The 17,941-nt window shown below is 44.2% G+C and overlaps 1 protein-coding gene across 2 annotated transcripts; it reads right to left on the minus strand.

Moving 5' to 3' along the window:
* Positions 1–858: 858 nt before the first annotated feature.
* rpl8 (ribosomal protein L8) lies at positions 859–17,582 on the minus strand. Of its 2 annotated transcripts, none has more exons than XM_078232589.1 (6): positions 17,432–17,582; positions 16,480–16,626; positions 16,152–16,293; positions 8,089–8,307; positions 7,006–7,121; positions 859–1,070 (listed from the first exon to the last, which is right to left on the minus strand). In XM_078232589.1, exons 2-6 carry the CDS (start codon positions 16,615–16,617, stop codon positions 912–914), a joined length of 774 nt encoding a protein of 257 aa, XP_078088715.1. In that variant the 5' UTR covers positions 16,618–16,626; positions 17,432–17,582; the 3' UTR covers positions 859–911. The 2 variants fall into 2 exon arrangements, with proteins under 2 accessions (XP_078088715.1, XP_078088717.1); XM_078232591.1 differs by having other exon boundaries at positions 17,284–17,451.
* Positions 17,583–17,941: the final 359 nt, after the last annotated feature.

The raw sequence follows: 17,941 nt of genomic DNA on the forward strand, positions 1-17,941 counted from the left end.
TTGTTGAATGTCAGTTATATTTTTCAGCACTTTAATGGGGGTGATTAGATTTGTGACTGTATTTGCCTAATTGGATCTGCCCTCTTTTGGACAGGATTATACATGGGGGGGGGGGGGGGAATGTTCCTGTTGTTGGGTAGATGCCTGTGTTGTAGCTGCAGTGGAGCAGCTTGGCTCGGAATGCTGCTAGATCTGGAGTGCAGATTCAAGGGACCAATTTGCCTACTTATGTTCCTAATTTGTATGTGTACAATTGGGATGTCAGGCTTATAGCCTTTACTGCATTTGGTGTTTCCTTCTGTGATGCGAGACCTCAGCAGGGGGCTAAAATGGTTCATTCATTCTGCACTTCTGGGCTCTTCACCATTGAAGATGGGAATATATTTTATGCAGCCATTTATTGTTTGTGATCTTAACACCTTAAATTGATGGCACACCCACGAGTCTGCAAATTTAGATAACATTTCAAAGCAAGAAGAGTTTTACTGAGTTGCCAATTTTCCCCCAATAAAGACTCAAGATTTTAAAATCTGTGGGATCTTACTGTACACTGAATTTGACTGTAGAAGTTCCTATGCTTCCTGATGTGGCAAGATGCTACATCAATCCAGAACTTCACAAATAAATCTGGAGTCTAATTTCATAATTTAGTGCATATTAGATAAATGATTGAAGGAGAAAGGAATTATGTTGATGGGTAAAACAGAGTAGGAGACATATGGACCATAAATACCAGCAAAGACCAATTGGGCCATAGTCCGTACTGTACAAGACTACATAGCTGGAGTTTTTAATTATCTGGACAAATTCTTGTAAATAACTAAACAGCAACAGTCAATCTTACACTAGTAACAAAAGTCATATTTTAAATCATTTTTATTGTGGCAAATTTGTGCATATACATTAAGAAACTAGTTCTCCTTCTCCTGGACGGTCTTAGTACCCCGCAGTCTACCAGTACGACGAGCAGCAATGAGACCGACCTTGCGACCAGCTGGAGCATCTCTTCTGATGGTTGATGGCTTCCCTATGTGCTGATGGTTACCACCACCGAAAGGATGTTCTACAGGCTGTGGAAGAAAATGATGGGTTAACAAATGCTGCTCCATACAATTTGTCCGTCAATGCAATTCTGTGTACACCAACACCATTTACACAGACATCACATCAATTAAGTTACCCAACACCTGGTGCTCACCCAAAACATGTACTGTTTTCCATTTCCCCAACCACAAACAGTTTCAATCAATCCAGTAATGCATTTCACAGCTGCCTATTCATCATAAAGCTGTTGTTTGAATATGTCACTTCATGATTGAAAATGCTTTAACTATCCTATTGCATAATTATTTTAAACCTATCACACAACTAATCCTCTATTCTCATTAAGCATTTGTGGGAAATCCATACTGTACCCTATTTCCTTGTCATTGTTCGTATAAAAGGTAAAGCCCAGAAACTTCTACTCCAACTGTGGACTAAAATTTATCAATACACGTTTTTATATTTACTTCATGCCGTAGAATACTGTACAACATTAAACTTTATGATCTTATCTACTTGGAGCAGTTTTGAATTCCAAAATCCCTCTACTTTTCCACATCAAGTTTAATCTAACAAAATAATTCAGCCTGTGTTCACACTGTCCCTCAAGCCTTCACTTCAGTTGTTTCTATGTTTAAGATCACAAAGACCAAGTGATGTTGGAACTTCTCATTCAGTCAGACAATTTAACTCTTCCATGCAACTAAATCTGATTGTTATTGGTTTACAAACCTAAACAACGACTGCCAGCTAAGAATTATTATTAGAGCAAGCTAGGAAATCTCCTGAATCACCCATCACTCAATCCCAGAAGATATTTTTGTAAAAGGATAACTTGTAATAAATTATAATTGATCAAAGTAGTTGAAACTAATTTGGGGGAACAAGTATTAAACTAATAAATTTCTATAATACATAGTAAAATGTCCAACAGTAGCAACATCAAACTTGATTCAATACCAAGCCGCACAAGGCGATAGAAATTTAATTAAAGTGGTATGCTTTAAGGAGGAAAGAGAGGCTGAAGTGCAAGGAGCAAAAGGGCCTCAGACGGTGAAGGCATCCTGCCAGTGGTGGAATTATTAAAAATGATTTTGTGAAGGGGAGGTCGTGTCTCATGAGCTTGATCGAGTTTTTCGAGGAAGTGACGAAGATGATTGATGAGAGTAGGGCAGTGGATGTTGTCTACATGGACTTCAGTAAAGTCTTTGACAAGATCCCTCATGGCAGACTGGCGCAGAAGGTAAAGTCGCATGGGATCAGAGGTGAGCTGGCAAGGTGGATACAAAACTGGCTCAGTCAAAGACAGAGGGTAGCAGTGGAAGAGTGCGTTTCTGAATGGAGGGCCGTGACAAGTGGTGTTCCTCAGGGATCAGTGCTGGGGCCTTTCCTGTTTGTAATAGAGGAAAATGTAACTGGATTGATTAGTAAGTTTGCGGATTTCACAAAGGTTGGTGGATTTGCAGACAGCAATGAGGACCATCAGAGGATACAGTAGGATATAGGTCAGTTGGAGACTTGGGCGGAGAGGTGGCAAATGGAGTTTAATCCGGACAAATGTGAGGTAATGCATTTTGGAAGGTCTAATACAGATAGGAAATATACAGTAAATGGCAGAACCCTTAAGAGTATTGATAGGCAAAGGGATCTGGGTGTACAGGTCCACAGGTCACAAAGTGGCAATGCAGGTGGAGAAGGTCGTCAAGAAGGCATATGGCATGCTTGCCTTCATCGGCCGGGGTATTGAGTTTAAAAATTGGCAAGTCATGTTGCAGCTTTATAGAACCTTAGTGAGGCCGCACTTGGAATATAGTGTTCAATTCTGGTCGCCACACTACCAGAAGGATGTGGAGGCTTTGGAGAGGGTACAGAAAAGTTTTACCAGGATGTTGCCTGGTATGGAGGGCATCAGCTATGAGGAGAGGTTGGAGAAACTTGGTTTGTTCTCACTGGAGCGACGGAATGAGGGGAGACCTGATGGAAGTCTACAAGATTATGAGAGGCATGGACAGAGTGGATAGTCAGAAGCTTTTTCCCAGGGTGGAAGAGTCAATTACTAGGGGGCATTGGTTTAAGGTGCGAGGGGCAAGGTTTAAAACAGATGTACGAGGCAGATTTTTTACAGAGTGGTGGGTGCCTGGAACTTGTTTCCAGGGGAGGTAGTGGAAGCGGATACAGTAGTGACTTTTAAGGGGCGTCTTGACAAGTACATGAGTGAGATGGAAGTAGAGGGATATGGTCCCCGGAAGTGTAGGGGTTTTAGTTAAGTCGGGCAGCATGGTCGGTGCAGGCTTGGAGGGCCGAAGGGCCTGTTCCTGTGCTGTAATTTTCTTTGTTCTTTGTTGTTGAGTATGATCATAAGGCCAGGAGGGGTTTACAAAGATGGGGAAGGATTTGAAAACCGGTGTGTATATTTTCAACAGCAGAGTAAAGGCAAGGGCAGAGTCAGGCAATGTTAATGAGGTGGAAATAATAGAACCAGATGATGCTTCAATATTCCCCATAATCAGTTGGAACAGGTTTCTGTTCACCTAATACTGGATGTCAGACAAGCAGTCTGACAATTTGGAGATGGTGCAGGGATGAAAGGAGGTGATAGTGAAGTAAAGCTGGGTGTGATCAGTAAACATTTGGAAACTGATGATGCATTTTTGAATAATGTTTGCATGAGTGTAGTAGATGTTGAAACAAGAGTGAGCAAAGCTCAGATCCTTGAGGGACATCAGAGCCGAGAGTGCACGAGCAGGAATTGACACCACTACAGGTGATTGAGGCTAAAAAAAAAATCAGCCTTGATCGATAAGAATAAATCAAATACAGTCCTTGTAGCTAGATGGCAGAGACATTGGTGCGGTCAACCATCTCAAAGGCTGCAGACTGCTGAAGAAGGACATTGTTGGAGTAACATGTCATTTCTGATATTAATTAGAGTTGTTTCAATGCTTTGGCAGCACAGAAACCTGACTGGAATGATTCAAACACAAGTTCCAGGAATGATAGACATAGATTTGAGGTGACATCAGGTTTAAGAGCTCGAGTGGAAAAGTGGGTTGGAAATAGGGCAGTAACTTGCAACTATACAGGGGGTTATTTTTTTTTTGTGGATGAGGGATGATGTGGCGTTATTTAGAGGAGCAGAGAAATCAACCAACATGGAACCAGGAAGGAATTTTCCCCTCCTTTGCCTTAGATCCCTTAGAACTTTTGTTAACCAAAGGTATTATCAATCTAAGACTTAAAATAACTGAACTAGCATAAATTGCCATTTTAAGGATTCTAAATTTCTACCACCTTGTGTGCAGAACGGTTTTCTAATTTCATTCCTGAAAGATCTCCTTTTTAAAAAAAAGACTATGCTCTGTAACCCTGGACTCCCTCACCAGTGGAACATTTCTATCCACCTTATCTTGAAAACTATTTAATTGTCCAAATTCCAGGGAATGCAAACCCAGTTTGTGTAAGCACACCCCATAATTTAATCCTTGAAGTCCAGATCATTATTTTGGTAAATCCATGCTGCACTCCCTCCAAGGCCAATATATTCTTCCTAAGGTGCGGTATTCAGTCCTGCTCACAAATATTCCACATGTGGTCTAACCAGGACTTGGTATAGCTGTTGCTACTTTCAATTCCTTGTATTTCAGTCCCCTGGATATAAACGTCAGCATTTTAATCTTTTTGATTATTTTCTGCGCCTGTTCATGATATAGTAACGGTTCTATGTACTTGATGTATTTGAACCCCCAACTCTCTTTGGACCTTCACGGTTTGTAGTTTTTCACCATTTAGAAGGTGCTATCATTTTCAGTCCAAAGTGGATGACCTCACATTTGGCTACATTGAAATTGATTTGCCAGTTTTGCAGATTCACGTAATCTAAAAATATCACTTAATTGTATTGTTCCATTGCTCACAATGCCACTCATCTTTGTATCAACAACAAAACAGGAGATGCAGCTTTCTATCCCAGCATCTTTGTCATTAATAAACACAATGAATGGCTGATGGCCCAACACAGACCCTTGCGGGACACCACGAGTTAGTTGAGCCAATTAGAAAGAATACTTTGTCTGTTGTCCCTACTCTATCTTCTCCCACTCAGCCAATTTCTTATCCAGATCTATAATCTGTCTGCAATCAATGAACTTAAGCTTCAGCTAATAGCCTCACATCAGGGATGTTACCAAATACCTTCTGGAAATCGATATAAATAACATTTTTATATGCACTTTAGGCATCTCTTTCAGGTTCATCAAATGTGGCTTATGTTTTGACAAGTCCCCACTGGCTCTTCCTGATCACTTCGAAATTCTCAAGATGCTCGGTCACCTAAGGCTCAGTTACAGACATTAGCAAATTCCTGACAACAGATGTTAGGCTAATTGATTTGTATCCCTGGTTTCCCATTCTCACTTTTGTTAAATAGCAGTGAGATGCATTATTGTTTTTAACTGAAAGGATGATTCCTGGAGAAGCTGGGAAATTAGTTAGTGCATCTGCAATATTCTCACCTATTTATTTTAAAACCTTTCTGGTCCTCAGCAAAGGGGGAAGCTTAAGAGGAAGTTAAGCCTGGCAAGCTAGGGGAAGGGAGGGAGGCAGCAGAACTAATAGTCCCAATCTTAGTAACAAAGTTGTTCATGAGATCTTTGCACTTTAGTCAAAGGCTGGAAGGGGAGTGGGATTTAGGATGACAGTTTGAAGCAAAGAAAAGATAGGAATTATCCTTGTATTTCAGGATGATCCCGGAATAGTGAGCAACTTTGGCTGATGACGAGTGAAATCAAACTGTACTTTGTGGTCCAGTCAGATCTGGAAATGAATGGCAAAACAAGTTTAAGCCTGGACTTAAGGAAGTTAAGATGAGGATTGTATCAGGGAAAAGAACAAAGGGAGAAAGTTAAAAAAAAGAGCAGATAAGTGATAACCTCCAGTCTGGAGCAGCAGCCAGAATGACAATGGAAGCAGGGAAAATTCTAAGCAGAAATTATAATCCTGTGGTTTAGATCAGAATATTATGAACAATTTGCATCTATATAGCACTGTCAACGTAGTAAAGTTCCAAGGCACTTCAAAACAGTGTGACCAAACAAAATTTGATGCCAATTCAAAAAAGGAGATAACAGGAGTGACTAAAGCTTGGTCAAAGAGATAACTTTCTAAAGATAATCTTAAATGTGAAGGATAGAGAGGGAACTGCAAAGCTCCCTCAGAAGTCACAGCTGCCATAGCTGGAGCAAAGGGTCTGGAGCTACAGGAGGCCAAAGTTGGAAGATGACAGAGTTCCTGGAGACAAAGTTGCAAAGAGTCAGTTTTAACATGAGACTGGTGCAGGAGAGAGGACATACATGTGGAACCCAACATGTCCACGGATGATGTTACAAGGAACAGCACTTAAAATGAGTAGAAGGATCCATGGATAGATTGTTGGTAGACTCCAGAATCAACAATGTGGGGAGAGAACCACCGTTTTGAAAGATTCTCTCACTGACTTGATAAAACAATGTCTGAAATTCCAACTTTGACCAATCAAGGAGGAGCTGTCACACAAAGCTGATGTGGTTAACCATGTTGGACTATAGAGAAATCAAAATTGACAAGGTAGAATAATGCACTCTAATTAGAGAATGTGATTGGAGCTACATTTGACAATGTAGCAACCTAATAGAGAGTTCAAATATGGAGCTGTAGGAAAAATGGACATGCATTTTTGAGGCAACAAGACACTCACAGACTTGGGGAGAGAAAGGGAGGTTGGAGATGGGATTTGCAAGGGCAAAGTGGTTGAGGGTTGTTTTTGGAGCGGCAATGACAGTGGCATTAGAAGGGAAAAAGAATTGTTTGAAATTTCAGTTAGCATGGGGGCTAAGATAAGAAGATCGGTGGTCAACGGTTTAACAAGATGAGGCCAAGATAGCAGGAAGTATTATTGGTGGAAACATTTAATAATTGTTTACTTACATTCATAGCCACACCACGGACACGTGGCCAGCAGTTTCTCTTGGCCTTGTATTTGTGATAAGCCCGACCTGCCTTCAGTATGGGTTTGTCAATTCGACCACCACCAGCAACCACACCTGCATTCAAAGTAAACATTTGACTGGTAATATACAAAGAGATTTCATAGAACCATACAATCCTACAGTGCAGGAGGCCATTCGGCCCATCGAGTCCGCACCGACCACAATCCCACCTCGGCCCCACCCCCACAATCCCATGCATTTACCATAGCTAGTCCCCTTGACACTAAGGGGCAATTTAGGATGGCCAATCTACCTAACCCGCACATCTTTGGCCTGTGGGAGGAAACCGAAGCAACCGAAAGAAACCCATGCAAACACAGGAAGAACATGCACTCTCCACACAGACAGTGACCCAAGCCGGGAATCGACCCAGGTCCCTGGCGCGGTGAGGCAGCAGTGCTAACCACTGTGCCACCCCAGCTATTTAAACGGTAAGTAGCTTAAGTAACCCATTATTCTAACGTTACCAGCCCAATCACTTCAATAAAAGGCCACAAGACTTGAAATAACTTGCCTACTGCTGAAAAAAAGGCAGGTTTCTTTCAGCAATACACTGCACCAAACAACAATTTGTCATTTACTCTTATTGTAGCAATTGTTAAACTAGATATCTAAGATACTTTAACATAAAATCTTTACACATACCGCTGATTAAACCAGAAACAAAATACAATTAATTTTAAACTAGTTTTCATTTTTGCATACCTACAGACATGTATTTTACGTACTATGTATTTGCAGTTCACCTCAATCAAACTTCCAGATATTTTGTCATGGACAAAATATGCAGGCAAGTTATTAAAGTAGATGCCAACATGGAGTTAGATCCCACCAATTTCTGGTTGAAATGCTATTTTAAACTTGCAGGTTATAATAAGCCAGGGTTCTCTCTTCCTAGTTTTGATGTAGTTCAATGACATGCTAAAATTGAGAATGCTCAATAAATAATTAGAGTAAGAAAACAATTGAAGTTTTATAAAGACTAACTTTTTAAAAATTTAAAAAGTAAATGAAATCTTACCAACAATAGCTCTGTTGGCCGAGGAAACAACTTTCTTAGAACCGGATGGTAACTTGACACGACTTTTCTTGGTCTCAGGATTGTGGGAGATGACTGTGGCATAATTTCCAGAGGCACGTGCAAGTTTACCACGGTCACCTGGCTTCTCCTCCAGGCAACACACAATGGTACCTTCTGGCATAGTACCCACAGGGAGGACATTTCCAATGTTCAACTGAGCTGCAAGAAAGAAAAGATCTTCTAAGTCTGCATCTACAGTTTTGGAACAATTATGATGACAAATAAATACTTTCCACACACTGCTTACAATTACAAAACTCATATACTTGTGTGACCATGCCAGGGACAAGTACAGAAATAACAGCAAAAATTGACCATCCTGTTTTGAACATTGTTTTTCCATGCAGCAATGTCCCATACCACCCTGCCAGATCAAATAGGAAGTCTACTTATTAAAAAGATCCATGATCCATGCTATGGTAAAGTATACATGTTTCAGGTACAATGCAAACAAAATGTATAGCAGGACTGAGGATCCCTACAGTGCAGAAGGAAGCCATTGAGCCCATTGGGTCTGCACCAACCACAATCTCACCTAGGCCCTAACCCCATGTATTTACCCTAGCTAGTCCCCCTGACACAAAGGATCAATTTAGCATGGCCAATCCACCTAACCCGCACATCTTTGGACTGTGGGAAGAAACCAGAGCACCTGGATGAAACCCACGCAGACACGGGGAGAACATGCAAGCTCCACACAGACAGGGACCCAAGCTGGGAATCGAACCCAAGTCCCTGGCGCTGTGAGGCAGCAATGCCAACCACTGTGCCAGCATGCCACCCCATGGAAGAAATATATACTTAATGGGCATTTAGCTCTTGTACTGAGAAGAAACATTTTTTTTAAAAGCTGTGCCTGGGTTTTTTGGAATACATTGTGAATTTTTGCAGTGCTTAATGCAACTTGGTAATGTTGGTAAAGTGGTCTGGGAGGGAGGGGGGAGGAGAAGAGAGAGAGAGAGACAAACAAACGTAGGGAGAGAGGAAAGGGTGCGAGAATCATTGTGAACCAGGAACGCATTTGATGTGAGAAACGAAGAGGCATTTCAGGTATGACAACAAAGAAGTCATAAAGGCTGTGTAAGCATTGATAAAGGAAGCAGCCAGCGCAAACTTGAACTGAATGGCCTTCTGCACTGTATATATTCTGTCTATCTGAAAAAACAAAAGTTCCTTCAAAACTACAAGGAAAAATTTAAGGACACAATTTGAAGAATTTCAAATCAGTTATTAACAGCAAGAATAGTTCCTTAGGCAGTCAAGATGGCACTTAGATCTTGCAAACTCAAGTGGAGCATAGCATCATCTCAGAGTCAAATCTTAAAGAATTTAAGTAACATGACAAATGAGTGGTAATGACAGGAACAAAGAACAGTACAGCACAGGAAACAGGCCCTTCGGCCCTCCAAGCCTGTGCCGCTCCTTGGTCCAACTAGACCAATCGTTTGTATCCCTCCATTCCCAGGCTGCTCATGTGACTATCCAGCTAAGTCTTAAATGATGTCAGCGTGCCTGCCTCCACCACCCTACTTGGCAGCGCATTCCAGGCCCCCACCACCCTCTGTGTAAAAAACATCCCTCTGATATCTGAGTTGTACTTCGCCCCTCTCACCTTGAGCCCGTGACCCCTCGTGATCGTCACCTCCGACCTGGGAAAAAGCTTCCCACTGTTCACCCTATCTATCCCCTTCATAATCTTGTACACCTCTATTAGATCTCCCCTCATTCTCCGTCTTTCCAGGGAGAACAAGCCCAGTTTACCCAATCTCTCCTCATAGATAAGACCCTCCATACCAGGCAACATCCTGGGAAACCTTCTCTGCACTCTCTCTAACGCCTCCACGTCCTTCTGGTAGTGTGGCGACCAGAACTGGACGCAGTACTCCAAATGTGGCCTAACCAGCGTTCTATACAGCTGCATCATCAGACTCCAGCTTTTATACTCTATACCCCGTCCTATAAAGGCAAGCATACCATATGCCTTCTTCACCACCTTCTCCACCTGTGTTGCCACCTTCAAGGATTTGTGGACTTGCACACCTAGGTCCCTCTGTGTTTCTATACTCCTGATGACTCTGCCATTTATTGTATAACTCCTCCCTACATTATTTCTTCCAAAATGCATCACTTCGCATTTATCCGGATTAAACTCCATCTGCCACCTCTCCGCCCAATTTTCCAGCCTATCTATATCCTGCTGTATTGCCCGACAATGCTCTTCGCTATCCGCAAGTCCAGCCATCTTCGTGTCATCCGCAAACTTGCTGATTACACCAGTTACACCTTCTTCCAAATCATTTATATATATCACAAATAGCAGAGGCCCCAGTACAGAGCCCTGCGGAACACCACTGGTCACAGACCTCCAGCCGGAAAAAGACCCGTCGACCACTACCCTCTGTCTCCTATGGCCAAGCCAGTTCTCCACCCATCTAGCCACTTCTCCTTGTATCCCATGAGCCTTAACCTTCTTAACCAACCTGCCATGTGGGACTTTGTCAAATGCCTTACTGAAATCCATATAGACGACATCCACGGCCCTTCCTTCATCAACCGTTTTTGTCACTTCCTCAAAAAACTCCACCAAATTTGTAAGGCACGACCTCCCTCTTACAAAACCATGCTGTCTGTCACTAATGAGATTGTTCTGTTCTAAATGCACATACATCCTGTCTCTAAGAATCCTCTCCAACAACTTCCCTACCACGGACGTCAAGCTCACCGGCCTATAATTTCCTGGGTTATCCCTGCTACCCTTCTTAAACAACGGGACCACATTCGCTATCCTCCAATCCTCAGGGACCTCACCCGTGTCCAAAGAAGCGACAAAGATTTCCGTCAGAGGCCCAGCAATTTCATCTCTCGTCTCCCTGAGCAGTCGAGGATAGATGCCATCAGGCCCTGGGGCTTTGTCAGTTTTAATGTTCCCTAAAAAACCTAACACTTCCTCTCTTGTAATGGAGATTTTCTCTAACGGGTCAACACCTCCCTCCGAGACACTCCCGGTTAACACGCCCCTCTCCTTCGTGAATACCGATGCAAAGTATTCATTTAGGATCTCCCCTATTCCCTTGGGTTCTAAGCATAATTCCCCTCCTTTGTCCCTGAGAGGTCCAATTTTCTCCCTGACAACTCTTTTGTTCCTAAGGTATGAATAGAATGCCTTAGGATTCTCCTTAATCCTGCCTGCCAAGAACATTTTGTGACCCCTTTTTGCCCTTCTAACTCCCCGTTTGAGTTCTTTCCTACTCTCTCTGTATTCCTCCAGAGCTCCATCTGTTTTCAGTTGCCTGGACTTAACGTACGCCTCCCTTTTCATTTTAATCAGATCCTCAATTTCCCTGGTTATCCACGGCTCTCGAATCCTACCTTTCCTATCTTTCCTTTTTACAGGCACATGCCTATCCTGCAGCCTTATCAATAGTTCCTTAAAAGACTCCCACATGCCAGACGCGGACTTACCCTCGAACATCCTCTCCCAATCAACATCCACCAATTCCTGCCTAATCCGGCTATAGTTAGCCTTCCCCCAATTTAGCACCCTGCCCGTAGGACAGCACTCATCCTTGTCCATTACTATCCTAAAGTTAACAGAGTTGTGGTCACTATTTGCCACATGTTCCACTACCGAAACTTTGACGACCTGACCGGGCTCATTTCCCAGAACTAGGTCCAGTATAGCCCCCTCTCTAGTCGGGCTATCTACATACTGTTCCAAAGAACCTTCCAGTACGCATTTTACAAATTCCTCCCCGTCCGGACCCCCAGCTCTAAGCACTTTCCAGTCTGTGCCAGGGAAATTAAAGTCCCCCACTACAACAACCCTATTTTTTCTGCACCTATCCAGAATCTCCTGACATATCCTTTCCTCCACTTCCCGTGGGCTGTTGGGTGGTCTGTAGTACACCCCCAGCATAGTGACTGCACCCTTCCTGTTTCTGAGTTCCACCCACAGCGACTCAGTACATGACCCCTCTAAGTTGTCTACCCTCTGCACTGCGGTAATATGCTCCTTAACTAATATCGCCACTCCCCCACCTTTTTTAGCCCCTCCTCTGTCTCGCCTAAAACACTTATACCCCGGAATATTCAGCTGCCAGTCCTGTCCTTCTTTTAACCAAGTTTCCGTCACCGCAACCACATCCAAATTCCGCATAAGCATTAAGGCCCTAAGTTCGTCTGTTTTACCCGTTACGCTCCTCACATTAAAGCAGATGCACTCCAGACCTCCAGGCCCACTCAGGTCATCCTCCTCCAGAGTGCTCCTCTTCTTAGCTAGCCTTGCCCTGGCCCCCAGCTCAACAAGAAGTTTAACAACACCAGGTTAAAGTCCAACAGGTTTATTTGGTAGCAAAAGCCACACAAACTTTCGAGGCTCTAAGCCCCTTCTTCAGGTGAGTGGGAATTCTGTTCACAAACAGAACTTATAAAGACACAGACTCAATTTACATGAATAATGGTTGGAATGCGAATACTTACAACTAATCCAGTCTTTAAGAAACAAAACAATGGGAGTGGAGAGAGCATCAAGACAGGCTAAAAAGATGTGTATTGTCTCCAGACAAGACAGCCAGTGAAACTCTGCAGGTCCACGCAACTGTGGGAGTTACAAATAGTGTGACATAAACCCAATATCCCGGTTGAGGCCGTCCTTGTGTGTGCGGAACTTGGCTATCAGTTTCTGCTCAGCGACTCTGCGCTGTCGTGTGTCGCGAAGGCCGCCTTGGAGAACGCTTACCCGAATATCAGAGGCCGAATGCCCGTGACCGCTGAAGTGCTCCCCAACAGGAAGAGAACAGTCTTGCCTGGTGATTGTCGAGCGGTGTTCATTCATCCGTTGTCGCAGCGTCTGCATAGTTTCCCCAATGTACCATGCCTCGGGACATCCTTTCTTGCAGCGTATCAGGTAGACAACGTTGGCCGAGTTGCAAGAGTATGTACCGTGTACCTGGTGGATGGTGTTCTCACGTGAGATGATGGCATCTGTGTCGATGATCCGGCACGTCTTGCAGAGGTTGCTGTGGCAGGGTTGTGTGGTGGCGTGGTCACTGTTCTCCTGAAGGCTGGGTAGTTTGCTGCGGACAATGGTCTGTTTGAGGTTGTGCGGTTGTTTGAAGGCAAGAAGTGGGGGTGTGGGGATGGCCTTGGCGAGATGTTCGTCTTCATCAATGACATGTTGAAGGCTCCGGAGGAGATGCCGTAGCTTCTCCGCTCCGGGGAAGTACTGGACAACGAAGGGTACTCTGTCCACTGTGTCCCGTGTTTGTCTTCTGAGGAGGTCGGTGCGGTTTTTCGCTGTGGCGCGTTGGAACTGTTGATCAATGAGTCTAGCGCCATATCCTGTTCTTATGAGGGCATCTTTCAGCGTCTGGAGGTGTCTGTTGCGATCCTCCTCATCCGAGCAGATCCTGTGTATTCGGAGGGCTTGTCCGTAGGGGATGGCTTCTTTAACGTGTTTAGGGTGGAAGCTGGAGAAGTGGAGCATCGTGAGGTTATCCGTGGGCTTGCGGTACAGTGAGGTGCTGAGGTGACCGTCCTTAATGGTGAACAATCACTGAAACAACTCTATGATGACATCAACAAGTTCCATCCCACCATCAGGCTCATCATAGACTACTCTCCGGAATCGGTTGCATTCTTGGACACGCGCATCTCCATTAAGGACCTCCTCAGAAGACAAACACGGGACACAGTGGACAGAGTACCCTTCGTTGTCCAGTACTTCCCCGGAGCGGAGAAGCTACGGCATCTCCTCCGGAGCCTTCAACATGTCATTGATGAAGACGAACATCTCGCCAAGGCCATCCCCACACCCCCACTTCTTGCCTTCAAACAACCGCACAACCTCAAACAGACCATTGTCCGCAGCAAACTACCCAGCCTTCAGGAGAACAGTGACCACGCCACCACACAACCCTGCCACAGCAACCTCTGCAAGACGTGCCGGATCATCGACACAGATGCCATCATCTCACGTGAGAACACCATCCACCAGGTACACGGTACATACTCTTGCAACTCGGCCAACGTTGTCTACCTGATACGCTGCAAGAAAGGATGTCCCGAGGCATGGTACATTGGGGAAACTATGCAGACGCTGCGACAACGGATGAATGAACACCGCTCGACAATCACCAGGCAAGACTGTTCTCTTCCTGTTGGGGAGCACTTCAGCGGTCACGGGCATTCGGCCTCTGATATTCGGGTAAGCGTTCTCCAAGGCGGCCTTCGCGACACACGACAGCGCAGAGTCGCTGAGCAGAAACTGATAGCCAAGTTCCGCACACACAAGGACGGCCTCAACCGGGATATTGGGTTTATGTCACACTATTTGTAACTCCCACAGTTGCGTGGACCTGCAGAGTTTCACTGGCTGTCTTGTCTGGAGACAATACACATCTTTTTAGCCTGTCTTGATGCTCTCTCCACTCCCATTGTTTTGTTTCTTAAAGACTGGATTAGTTGTAAGTATTCGCATTCCAACCATTATTCATGTAAATTGAGTCTGTGTCTTTATAAGTTCTGTTTGTGAACAGAATTCCCACTCACCTGAAGAGGCTTAGAGCCTCGAAAGCTTGTGTGGCTTTTGCTACCAAATAAACCTGTTGGACTTTAACCTGGTGTTGTTAAACTTCTTACTGTGTTTACCCCAGTCCAACGCCGGCATCTCCACATCACCCCAGCTCAACCCCAGCCTCAGTATTTACTGACCTACTGTTTTGTTCCCCACCCCCTGCCACACCAGTTTAAATCCTGCCGAAACACTCTAGCAAAACTCCCAGCCAGGATATTTGCTCCCTTCCAGTTAAGGTGTAACCCATCCTTTCTGTACAGTTGCCATCCTGACTTGAAGATTTCCCAGTTATCTATGAATTAAAAACCCTCCCTCTTGCACCAGTCCTTTAGCCACGCGTTCAACTGTAGAATCTCCCTGTTCCGAGCCTCACTTGCACTAGACACCGGGAGCAGTCCAGAGATTGCTACCCTGGAGGCTTTACTTTTTAGCCTAGCACCCAACTCCCTGAATTTCTCTCGTATGACCCCCCTGCTCTTCCTACCTACATCATTTTCACCAATGTGTATAATCACATCCGTTTGACTACCTTCGTTTTTAAATATGCTTCCTACCCTCTCGGAGACATCCAGTACCCCGGCACCAGGGAGGCAGACTACCATCCTGGATTCTCGTTCACTCCCACAGAACCACCTGTCCGTGCCTCTAACCATTGCGTCCCCCACAACTATCGCTCTCCTAAACCCCTTCTTTCCCTTCCGGACCCCTGAGCCTGTCTCCGTGGAGGCGATCTGGTCCTCGTGGCTTACCCCTGGAGGGTCATCCCCCCCCACAGAATCCAAAACAATATACCTATTTTGGAGGGGGACAACCACAGGGGATCCCTCCACAGACTGCTCACTCTCTTCCCTTCTCCCATCTGTTGCCCATCCCTTTCTTTTATGGGAGACTGCCACTGGGGTACTTTCTGGCACATCACCCTTCTGACTATTACCCCTCCTAACTGTGACCCACGTGTCTTCCTTCCGAGACCCTGGTGTCACTACCTGACTATAACTTTTATCTATTAATCTCTCATTTTCCCTAACTAAACTGAGTTCATCGAGCCTCAGCTCCAGCTCCCTTACACGATCCTTCAGGAGTTGCAGTTCCACACATCTGGCACAGATATGGACTTCCGGGAGGCAAGTTGTCTCCAGGAACTCCCACATCCCACACCGAAATATCACAACTATCATGCTTCAAAAACTGATCCATGCTGCCCCCCACACCCATATGCATTTTATAAATGTCAAAGCTTAAAGCTCGAGTCTTCTATAAATTTATTTTGATATTTACTTTTTCTGGCAACGAGCTAAATATAGACCAGGATTAACAGAGAATCTTCCTGGTTTGTACCACTTAGCTATTTACCAAATAAATTGACTAAACTTTGAGTAGAAATCACTTTAAATTAAAAAGGACAATTAAATAATTTCTGTCAACTTACCCTTCTTGCCACAATAGATAAACTGACCAGTGTGGATACCCTCTGCTGCAATGAACAACTCAGTCCTTCTTTTGAACCTGTAAGGATCACGGAACACCACCTTTGCTAAAGGAGCACCACGACCAGGGTCATGAATTATATCCTGCAAAACAAACCAGGAATCTCTTCACCTTGTAATTAACTCTTGCCATGAATTGATCCATTTAAGCAGTTCATTTGATTTTAGAGAAGTGTTTATTGCTTTATCCTTAAACACTCAATTCTATAGATAAAAAGATTATCTCACAAAAATTCAAGAATCAGTATTCCTTCTAAAAAAAAAACTTGCCTTGACAATACCCTTGATATAACCATGACGTTCAGCAAAGTCCACAGCTCTCAACTTTGCAGGCCCTTTCCTGTGTTTCACATGGGCTTTGAAGACAGAGCCGGCACCTTTCCTCTGGCCTCTGATTACACGACCCATTGTGTACTACTGTTAACGCAAAAAAAATTCAAAAAGGAATTTAACAACCGGTTAGAATTCAAAACTCTAGAATGTCAATATTTTGCTTCCATTTAAAAATGAAGCCCACGTATTTCCCCAACACTAAGGGGCAATTTAGCCTGGCTAATCAACCTAACAGCCGCACATCTTTGGTCTGTGGGAGGAAACCAGAGCATCGGGACGAAACCCCCACAGACACGGAGAGAACGTGCAAACTCCACACAGTCACCCAAGACCAGAATTGAAGACCTGGCACTGTGCAACAGCAGTGCTAACCACTGTGCCACCATGCTGCCCACTAGGCAAGGCCCACTTGGCAAGGCCGAAGGGTGGTCGAGTAGATGTAAAATTACATGTGAAATAAATTTGGTTCCAAGATAAAAAGAGCAACAAGGTGAGCAGCATTAATTCCCTTTCCAGCTTTCTATAATATAAAGCGACGCCCGAATTTAATTTATCTTTCCCGTTGCCGTTGCCCATTCTGTGCAACTAAATAAAGTACTAAAAAAACAGGAAGGGAGAAACTAAAACCATCAGTAATTTTTCGTCATTATCCATCCACTAGTTGCAGAGTCGCCACACACTCGAAGGCTCCATGTTATTTGGAACGGGACCCCCAATGGAAATGTATTTAAACTTCCCTACATCAGGATATTTCGGTGAACAGCATCCACCACAATAACATCGACGCGATTCTGATTAATGTTCTTGGGGAATATTGAGCGGATGGCTGTTTAAATGGGAGATTACAGTTGGATTCTCACTCGCCCCCCTCAGTCTCCATTACCCCTACCTTCAGCGGCTGCCCGGCCCAAAGGAAGTCCTCACCGCCGCGCCGCTACTTCTTCCGGATCCATCGACTGCGTGTCCAGGAAAACGTACATTTTTCCACAAATAATGCCCGAAAAGTGGAATGGATCATTTTGAAAAGTGCCGACACTAATCTTTTTGTCAAAAAGATAAAAGAAAGTTTATTTTTTTGTTAGGCCGGAAGTTGTTTACGTGTACACGCGCTGCATGACGGGGGTTGTAGTTCCGCTGCATTTCCGGTGGAGCTGCGGCCTTCCGGTTGCCTCGTTTCTGAGGATTCCCGGTTTATTTACTGCTAAAGAGTGACGTTATCAAAAAAAACAATTTATTCCCCGTATTAAGGACATGTATTATGAATATTTTATCAAATAAATTCAAATTAAGATTTACTTTTGTCTCCTTGCAATGCTGATGTGTCAGTTTTAGCTCAATAATAGCATCCTAATTAATGTCCTTTAGGGAAGGAAATCTGCCGTCTTTACCTTGTCTGGCC

This window comes from Mustelus asterias, chromosome 17, assembly GCF_964213995.1.
Source record: "Mustelus asterias chromosome 17, sMusAst1.hap1.1, whole genome shotgun sequence".
Classification (NCBI taxonomy): Eukaryota; Metazoa; Chordata; class Chondrichthyes; order Carcharhiniformes; family Triakidae; genus Mustelus; species Mustelus asterias.